The sequence below is a fragment of the Morone saxatilis genome, unplaced genomic scaffold, assembly GCF_004916995.1.
Source record: "Morone saxatilis isolate NCDOM2014 unplaced genomic scaffold, NCSU_SB_2.0 Contig1, whole genome shotgun sequence".
Lineage (NCBI taxonomy): Eukaryota > Metazoa > Chordata > Actinopteri > Moronidae > Morone > Morone saxatilis.
In genome coordinates this window covers 18,419,692-18,430,060 of record NW_023339651.1, presented here as the reverse complement: position 1 = coordinate 18,430,060, position 10,369 = coordinate 18,419,692, and the positions used below count along the sequence as shown (strand labels likewise).

Below are 10,369 nucleotides of genomic sequence, written 5' to 3'. Positions count from 1 at the left end.
ACCACTCCTTTTTTTTTCAGCCTGAGGCCGTGGCCAAACGGAAACCCAGGAAGGCTTTCCGCGCAGTGCGGCCTCCCTACAGGCATCTGTACGATCCTTCCTTGCGCATGAATGCGTTGGAGCAAGGGGAGCCATATGCCGAAAATAACCTCCCCCGCGACCGATTTGGAAAAATCAAAAAAGAGGCCGCGCCATTCGTTTACCCTTTTTCTTCTTTTCTAAGTGCGTAGAAATAGGGCAAAAGTCGTAGTCTTTGGCTCCCAGTGGCGGCTACCCTCTGTTCAGGCAGCAATACCTGCAACTAGTGGTCGGGCGACCCACCCAAGCGCAGGTATGAATAAGCTTAGCGGGCGGCTCCCGTGACGTCACGTGTCAGGCGCGACAGGTCGGCAAGTGCAAGTCCTACAAGACGGGCTTAACTGTTCCTAATTGTAAGCTGCTTTAGCTAGCTTAGATCAGTTAGGCGCATGCAGTGACAGTTGGTATAAAAGGAATGGAACTGGTTTGCACCAGCAGACATTTGCACATTGTCACCAAAATAAAAAACATGCGGTGACTTAATCAACACTGTATAACAGCTCATTTCCCAATAAGTGTCCGAGACAGTGACAGTGAACGCAGCCCATGCACAATGGCAGGACCTCGCACGTCCAATGAAATGAAGTCCCAGTAATAGACCTGTGAAGGTTTTTGCCTATGACATGACCAAAATGTCTGCTGTTCAGCAACGGTCCCCGCCATTGCACCTCCTGAACACTGAAGGGCGTGCCAAGTTGGCAAAAAATATCAGTTCTTGTGGGCGTATGCTGCATTAATAGTATGTCTTAAATGCATTTAATGAACATGCTTAATGAAGAAGTCCAAAATGGTTCCCACTGTATATGAGGTCAAAAATGAATTATTCATGACACCTGTTAGACAAAGTATTTGTCTAGGCAATTATAAGTGGTCTCCCCATGACAGCCCAATGTCCCAAGCACCACGATATCAACAGTTAGATATAATTGCTAAGCACATAAAGCCTAAATAGTATTTTTATGGCATGTTTATAACAGTCCGTACTAAGGACAAACAGTTTCAAACATTCATAACGGGACTGGCCTTCATGTAATGAAAAGTGTCCCTGGTCAGTCTTATGCAACAACCCTTCCAAATGAAGTGTACCTCAATATTTAAAGATTCAAGTAAACCAGTTTCCAATCAGGTGCCACATCCACCCAGCAGATACATTTATCAATAAGGACACAGAAAAATATAATATTTACATAACAATATATACAATATCAAATGCTGCAGTATATAGCATTAAATAAGAGGATATCGGTAATAAAAAAGTTCAATCTGTAGGTAAATTGACTTTGTTGATTGTGCATTGGTCACGTTTCTGCATTATATCCATAGCTTAACAGTAACAGTTGAGATTTTCATTAAAATGCTGCCATTTTAACCAGTAGCTGGCGCATTTTAGCAACCTGCCATGTAGAATTGATGTTTTAAACGTCGCGTTTGAATATAAATGGTGCAACACTTGCAGCAGAAAAAATACACATGCACATACTATTTTGAATGCATAACAGACCAACAAATGGCTTCCTAGTTTTGCCAACCCATCTACATATCTGATTATTTGGTATGACTTTTTTCAATAAAATATCCTAGCAGACTGGCAGCTGCCTATAGCTACTCCCTAAGTGACAAATGGAAATGGTGGGACATGTTTTATGGACACAACCACAATGATATAACCGCCAACAGCCAGAAAGTGTCTGAGATACACTTCTGTTATTGAATTGGCGCCTATACCAAATAAAAATTGATTGAATTGAATTGAATTTGAAAAACCCTTTTCAAAAATCCTACCAAAGAGATACCTTCACCATAAGTACATACCAGTATAACTCCTCTTGGATGGACGATATTGCAGCAAAAGGCTGATATTGTGATAGCTTGTAATTTCAAAAAGGAAAAGATAATAGTGTAGTGGGATTCTGAAGGTTTGTTTGGACTCCAGAAGCAGATACAAGTTCATTCAGCCATGCTAACATTCACCACCTCGCGCGAGCAGGCCAAAATCATGGCGCGCCAGCGAGATCTACGTCATTTTGACGTCACAGTGCGCGACAGGTCTCAAGCGGCAAGCATACTTGGGCCTTTAACGGTTACTTTAGCATCAAGTGACTAGAGATGCAGCAATTAATCGGCCGGTGACTGGAAACCGCTGGTTTTAAACTTGATTGCCCGTGACCGCTGACCGACCGATGAGTCTCATATATGAGTGAAGAAGGCATAACAAGATTCCTCTCACCTGCAGCTGGTGGAAGTGGAATTGAAATGGTGGAATAAGATATACTACAATCATTTTCAGTTGGATTGTATTTGTACAAAAGGCTCTGTTCATTCTGTTATTCAGTGTTTTATTATGAACATATAATAGAATTTTCCATCAAAAAAAAAGTTACAAAAGTGTTTGTGTATGCTGTCAATTATAGTTCTTCGAAAGAAACATTGGAATCAGCAGGTCTGACTTTGAAACCAGCCAAGAAAATTGCAATCGGTGTGCCTCTATAAGTAATGTTATCTGTCTATTGGGAAACTCATTGTCACGATCACCGACAGTAAAGGCAGAGCAGTCTGCGGATGCCAGAAGGACAATCCACTCAACTTTATTTATACAGCACCTTTCATACAAACATGCAGCCCAGTGCTTCACATGGAAAAACTAAAACAACACAGACAAAAACATGTTTTATGCACCCCACATCAAATTAAGTATTAGCAAATATTGTGTCTACTTCTTTCAGTGTTCACCAACTGGGGACCAGAAAAAATAACTGATTGTTGTGCACTACTGTAGTTCTTCTTCTATTTTTATTCAGTTGTATTTTTGGTGTTGGCAACAGTATGCTTAACCACAGCTGAAGCCAATAAAGCAGATTGACCAGAACTGAGAAAGAGAGAGAGAGAGAGTGGAAGAAAGAGAGAGAGAGATGAGTTGGGAGGAAATACATGTGTGTGTGTGTGTGTGTGTGTGTTTGTTCTTGGGGCCTGATGACAGTGACAAATGGAAAACCCTTCAGGGCTCATTCTCTCTTTCTCTGCACCCTCAAACAGGATGGAGGTGTGTGTGTGTGTGTGTGTGTGTGTGTGTGTGTGTGGAATAGAGGTGCTGACCAGTTCTGGCCATTTAATTCCTCCTCTTGTTCATCCATCCCTCCCCCTCTTTCCCTCTTTTACTTTTCAGCATCTCCGCTGTTCACTTCCACCACTCTTTCATTCCATCCACATGAATGTGAGACGGAGGAGAGAAACACAACGTAAAGGTCCTTCTCCCCCTCTTCAAGAATGCCTCACGGCTCCTTTTATTGGCTCTATTCATTTACCCATTCACTCTCTTGTCCATCCACCAAATTCTCCTCCTCCTGCTTTAAATCCACCCTCTGTCTCCAATCTTCTTCTTTCTACGCCGCCCTTTTCCTTTCACCCATTCAACGTTTTTCCCTGACGAGTGAGAAAAGATTTCACTTTGCTATTTGCGTGATATTTCAAACCAAACCCACTGCCTATTTGACAAATATTAGTTTCAATAATCACAACTCTTTTTGTGCGAAGCCCGAATCTGCTTCCTGGCTTCTATGTGTAGCTTTTGGTTTTCTTTTCATTCAAAAATTCAAGCTCAATAAGTGAAATTGGATCATAACGATTCACTTCTCCTCATAAATATAACCATAAGATCTGGCACTCTGTGATGCAGCCAGATCTGATACTGGGAGTGAAATGTAACGATGGGCAAGGAAACCAGAGAGTGGAAGAAATGAAAGGCAAGCAGTAATTAGAAGATGTACAAAGGAGCTGGGAAGAGACGGAAAATAAGGCTGAAGTCTTACCGTTTGTGTAAGGGTTTGCCACCTTTTTGTTGGTCATTACTCTGGCTGTGGCATTGTTGACCTGTCAGCAGACAGACAGCAGTTAGTGTGAGGGCAGACGCACAAAAACACACACAGAAACAAACAGAAACAGTGCACACTGTGGATAATCCACATCACAACCACAGTCCATGCCATGCTGGTATTTTATAATTTCAGCAATGAGGCTACATGCAGTGAGTCAAAGGTCTGATGTTGAAACACATTCAGAAACATCAGAGAAAGTAAGTGAGATAAAGTCAAACAATATTTAGAATTAGAATGAACGCACGAAAAAAACCTGAAAAGTTACGAAAGATTTTCATTTAAGACCTTAACAAATGCTTGAAATCCCGTTTTGGAGGTGCTCTGGTTTCACTGTTATGTCTACATCCATCCTGTCTCCAGTGATACACACACGACTGCCCCCACTTCCCAGTGAGTCTTATTAAGGTGATTTACAGGTGAAAAAACAAGGCTTCAGGATAAAAAACAGGGCTACTTAGGACCGGTGGACCACCGTGGGACCTTATTCTGGAAAAATATGTACAGAAGTTAATGGCGAGAGATTTTTTTATTCTGTTTGAATTGGGCCATGAAATACACATATAATGTTTCTCAATTTAAAAGATAACTGCGCAAGTTAAGAAAGCTGCAGTTCGTTGTAAAAATGTTTAAGTATAACAATGTAAATTAGGAAAAGCCTACACACCCAAAAGTTGCCATAATCATGACTTTCTCTCTCCTTGAAGCTGCGATGCCTGTGTGTTTGGTACCAGAACAACTTGGCCATACTCTTACTGATTTCTACCTCTTTTAATACTTTTTCCTTCGTTCTAGAAGAACAAAATGAAATGTACCAAGGTGATGGCCATGTTGGTGATGTTGGATTGTACAAAACAAGACATGTAGTAAACTAAAGGGTACGCTTAATTTATTAAAACAGGGAACTTGTTTGATATAACCTGACAAACATCCTATGTGTAATTCATACAAGATCTAAACATTGTATTTTTTTCCAAAATAAGGCCCAGCGGAAGGAAAGGAACCTCTCTTTGCCTCTGATGCTGACTTATTTAAGTTGGCTTGTTTGCAGTATTATAAAGGGTTAAACATGAAGCTTGGGTCACCCTTTATTTGACAGGTTTGTTATTTGCTAATAATTTCACAATAGACCCTTTTCATCAATAAGATTAATGATGGCTGCATTCCATTTAGTCGAACCAGTTCCCAGGCTCTTGAATTGTGCATGTCCACTCACTGACTCTGCTTACTGGGACACTTAATGGAATGGAGCCATCGTTAATTTTATTGATTGTGTGCTTTCCCTGCTTTGACAAGTCAAAATGTCTGCTGTGAAAATGGCCTATAGGGACTCACAGCTCACTTTCACCCAGGCCTGACCCCGTCGCAGGTCGAACAGGCCCTCGCAGAGTTAACCCTGCATGCACCTCAGAGATTACACAAATACCACAAATTTTGCAACAGCAAATAGGTTTTGGAGGAAATGTAATGCTGCCCACATTTACTATTAACATAATGAAGAAACAATATTAATCCATGTATTCTATACCAAGCTGGTAAAATGTCATTATGTCACTATCTCGTTTGTTTTTTCCAGCTAGAATATTCGCTCATAGCTACAAAGGAATCATTCCATTTTTGTATGGCTCTGTTAAGGCACTCAAAGCCCTTAGTTAAGATTAGGAGACATGGTGGTCGGGGTTAAATATGGAAAAACTGAAAAGTGACTTAAGGGATGAGTCAACTAAAGTCAACTTTATTTATATAGCACATTTTATACGCCATGCATAGACTCAATGTGCTTCAAAATAAAAATATTTTTGTGAACCTTAATTTAACCAGATAAGTCTATTGAGAACCAATTCTCCTTTACAATGATGACTTGGCTAAGAATGCATGACAAAACATATAAAGTAAGAAGGTATTACATATATAAAACATATAAAATAAAAAGGTATAAGTGTTATTATTAAATAGGAAATAATTAGAATAATAATACTGAATCTAAAATAAAAGTGTTACCAGCTAACCACACACTTTAAACCTCAACTCAAAGCTGGCAAAAAACTTACTAATTTACTAGTATTTAAACAAAACTACCATCTGCCTTAACCATTAAGCTTTGTACACCCACACCAAAAAAATTAAATAAAAATAAAAATAATCAAATGCAGGCAGCATTTACATGTCTTCAAAAATATGAAAGCACAGTAGTACAGTAGTATTTAAAAGTATTTTCTAAGAGATAGCATTGCTGCATGTGAGCTTTTTGGTTTTCCACATGAAAGGTTGTCAAGGTAAAAAAAATTAAAGATCCTGTGATACAGTAAAAAATATGAGTATCTAAAACAGCCTCAAGATCCGTCCATTAGATGAGCCCTATAGTTCAAATGGAAAAATGGAAACAGGAAAAAAGAGTGAGCAGACAGATGGGGAAATGTTGCTCTCCATGCAAGAGGAGGGTGACATCAAACTGGGACAACAACTGGTTTAAGGTCAACAAGTTTGAACAAGGTGTAAGGCACACAGTTATAACAGGCCAGTTTCTGACTCAAACCAAAGCCACCCTTATCTCATGCACAAGAAACAGACACAAACACACATGACACAATCCATCACGAGCAAAGCATATACACCGCTGAGTAGGTCTGTCTTTCTGTTTGTCACACACACTTACGGATCAGGGTTCGGCATGCAGCGTTCAAGGTGCAGCAGGCAGGTGGGAGAAAAGAAATGGATGGAAGGAGAGAGGGGGAGGGAGGGGGAGTATTGCAGGAAATGTCAGGCAGGCAGAGAAAGGAAAGAGAGATTCAGGGGGAGTAAAAGAAGAGGGGGAACAGGAGGTAAAGAGGGACAGGAAAAGGGAAGGCACCTCTATTTTGCGTCCCTCTACGATTGTACCATTTAGTTTCTCCCGTGCACGGTCAGCATCTGCACTCGTTTCAAATGTTACAAACCCAAAGCCCTGTAGTGGCCAGGAGGCGGGGTTGAATAATCAAGCGACAAAGGGAAGAAGTCCAGAAATGAAATGATGAAACAAACATGGGGAAAGAAGAGAGAAGAAAAGACACAAAGCAGATGAGACAGCTGCGGGTCAGGAGGAGGTCTAGATCTAGAAGCAGAAGCCAGAGAGATGTCAGGCTGGTTAGACAAACATGAGAAACAGAGCTGAGGTTACAGTAAGGAAAAGGAACACAGGACATCAAACCACAGACGAGCCCTGATTATAATGAAATTACCACCTCATCACTGTGTGTGTGTGTGTGTGTGTGTATGCGTGTTTCTGTTCTCTGTTCCTCAACCTTCTAGACTCTTCTTCACATATATGGACCTGATTGAATTAGCAGATGGAATGGAATGGAATGGATGTGTGTGTGTGTGTGCTGTAGGATGCAGTTGCTGGTGTGCACAGGCCCTGTGGGAGAGCAGATAAGTGCCATACAATTACAATCTCCACGGCATCAGTCAACCGTTCCACTCAGAGCCCCAGGACGCAGCTCGCTCATGAGACCCTGTCTGCATCTCAGACTGGGCCTGGAGAGGCAGCTTGCTCAAACAGCCCGTATACGCGGCAGAACATGCCTCCGAACCCAAAGCTGCAAAGCCTCATCTATCTATGTCAATGAGTTTAAAGCGGGCAGAGAGTAAGAGCTGAACAATCCTCTCTGCTATCATTGATCATTGCCTGTGTGAAGGGCTTTATGTTAAATGTTCCATTCTACCTGATCAGCGTTGTTGAACTTACTGTGGTTTAAATGAGGAATTTACTTCATGAAGTTGCAGAGAGACATATTAGAGCCATAGGCACCTGCTTAATCACACTTAGTCCTGTGGGCACATAAAGCAAGATTTCTGTTGTCTTACTTTTGATACTTACTTGATACTACTTACTATTGATATTTACATTATATTTTACAGAATATGGAGTAAAATCCCTCTGCAATGATTACTTCAAACTAAGTGCCTGGAGAATAACTTCCAACCTGGACAGTGCACCATGGAAGTGTCACGTTTTCAACACCTTATTCCACGGTCAAATTGGCAATAATGATATTATGTAACATCTGGTTACCGCTGATCCACAGAGTGTGTTTCTACTGCTGCTGCTAGCCCTACCTTTCTATACTATACTATATTCTATAGTTTACCTTTGATAAATACAATACAATAAAAGCCTTGTTAACAAATGAATGGATTCTGTCCACGCGAGAGAGCTTTTAATCTCAAAAAGATTAAGGAGGTGTTGAGTAAAAAATATATTTTGTTCATGTTTGAGACGATAGATACAGAGATCAAAACTGTAGTTAAATGTGTATATGTTGCTGGTATAATGTCGATATGACTATAGACAGATCATTTTCACTCTCGCATGCTATGTTTGATCAGGTTGAGGAACAGATCGTAAGCCTTGTTACGTACCTGACTAAAGTTAACTTACATACGTAACTTAAACATTGACTTTTGGTTTCACACAGGACAATAACAGCCTGTCTCCTGGATAACAGCTGAACCTACGTGGACTCTTCGCTTTTTATACTGCACCTTAATATAGTCATGTATTTTTTACATCTAATTGAGATAGATTCTGTTGAGATTGGCTGCACAGATGGGTCCTTGTTCCAAAAACCCTTGAAGACAATTAGAACTTTTTGAAGTACCAGTTTTATTGTTCTGATATAATGCTCTGCCCAGTTTATTATCTACGTAACCTGGTCTAAATAGTCTCTCTCTTACTCCCCTTAGAGAGTCCTGCCTACAACAAGTGTGGTCCATGCTCTCACTGCTTATGGTCCGCTTTGTCATTGTTGAGTTATGGTGTGGAGGCAGAGAGGGAACTCCATTTGATATGCCTGGCAGACACGCCTGTTGGACGAGCAGCCGGTCCTTTTAGCTTATGTATCCTGGGCCAGTCGTTGCCCTGTAATTGCTTCGCCAGATAATATGCGCGAACGGCACCTGGCGCTGTGATCTCGTATGCATATACAGGATTCACTGCCTTCCACCGGGCATAAATAACACATAGGCCTGCCCTTGAGAGGGGGAGCAGATAAAAAATACATTTAAAAGTGCGAAGTGGGAGCGAAATTAATCCCTCTGACATTTTGTTGCCACGTACGGGTACACTCACTGCTCTTCACCCTAATGCAGATAGTCTGCTTTCTTTTCTTTATCATGTGTAAATAATTAGTGTTCTAGGGAATGCTAGGGAATGGGACGCAGCCAGACAAGCACTGAATGTAAACAAGACCTGTTAAAGGTGGAAAGGTAAAAGTGCTTACAGAAGGAAACGGGGTAAGACAAGTAAGACAAGACAGGCAGCTGACTACTGTATGGGTAACTATAAATCCTTCTCTGTGTTAGCTCTTAATGACCATGCTAAATCACACAAGCTGGGTACCCTATGAACCTTACAACCATAAATACACTTTCATTAAGGCCCTTTGCAGTTAAATAACAAGTAACCACTACATTAAAATTACATTAGTTTATTGTTACCTCCTGTTGTCAAGTATGAATATACTCTAAGTCATAAGGATGAAAAATATCAGGATATATAAATGGGTGATAAATCAAAAGGAAAAAACATCCTTAAGACTCTGTTCATAGTGCAAGCTTTAGCGCTCAATTCTGATTTATTGCTCAGATCTTAATGTTTTTTGGTTCGACTGTTCACAGTACTCTTTATTTAATGTGGTCGATATCAGATTCCAGTGTGAACAGTCACAGTTCTGAAGTGATCTGCATGAAGAATGTTGATCTAGATATGACGGCTCACACTGACGTCACATTGCAATAAATCATACCTGTATCTGATCCAGAACAGCTCCTTGTTATAGATTCTCCAAAATAAATATAGTATGATACAGAAATGGCTGTATCTCAAAAACTACAAGAAGCTATATAAAATGCTTGGTACCGTTGCATTCAGTCAAACTTTGGTTTGTGATTTTTTTTGTAGGCCACATGTCTTGACAGTCTCCACAGCAGATTTTGTGTTTCCACCTCGATCAGAAACGTGGGGCTTTTCCATAACATACTAAATATATTTGTATCACTTTAAACAGGGCTCTGCTGAAGATACAGCTTGCTCTCAGTGAGTTTCTCCTTGTATGAATATGTTTCAGTCAGTCAATCAGTCAACCAATAGATGAGCAAATGAGCCTCATCAGATACACAGTAAGTAGGTGTAGATATTTAATAACAGCTAACCTCTGTGTAAGATCTAGTATGTGTGGTACAACCCGTTTTAATTTAGGGATGCATACATCTCCATTTAATAAACAGTACATTGGAACTAGGCTACATTTCAACTTGTAAACAAAATGTAGAAGCTGTATGAAATGGCTAGAGGGTGAATCACTGTTATAATATAGTTCTGTAGATAGTAGATACTTGTTTATATGAGGATGATGCAGTTAATCAGTGTGTTGTGAGATTTAATA

The 10,369-nt window shown here is 40.4% G+C and overlaps 1 protein-coding gene across 2 annotated transcripts in view; it reads right to left on the bottom strand.

The window, feature by feature from the left end:
• LOC118327932 (RNA binding protein fox-1 homolog 3-like) overlaps nt 1-10,369 on the bottom strand; it is a 61,425-nt gene that overhangs the window by 24,172 nt on the left and 26,884 nt on the right. The window contains exons 4-7 of one of the 2 annotated variants that reach the window (XM_035661470.1): nt 6,799-6,891; nt 3,885-3,945; nt 2,007-2,038; nt 535-556 (exon numbers count right to left, since the gene is read on the bottom strand). In XM_035661470.1, the coding sequence (XP_035517363.1) occupies nt 535-556; nt 2,007-2,038; nt 3,885-3,945; nt 6,799-6,891 (208 nt within the window). Of the gene's footprint in view, nt 1-534; nt 557-2,006; nt 2,039-3,861; nt 3,946-6,798; nt 6,892-10,369 lie in introns of both variants that reach the window. The other variant, XM_035661476.1, reaches the window with a different exon arrangement.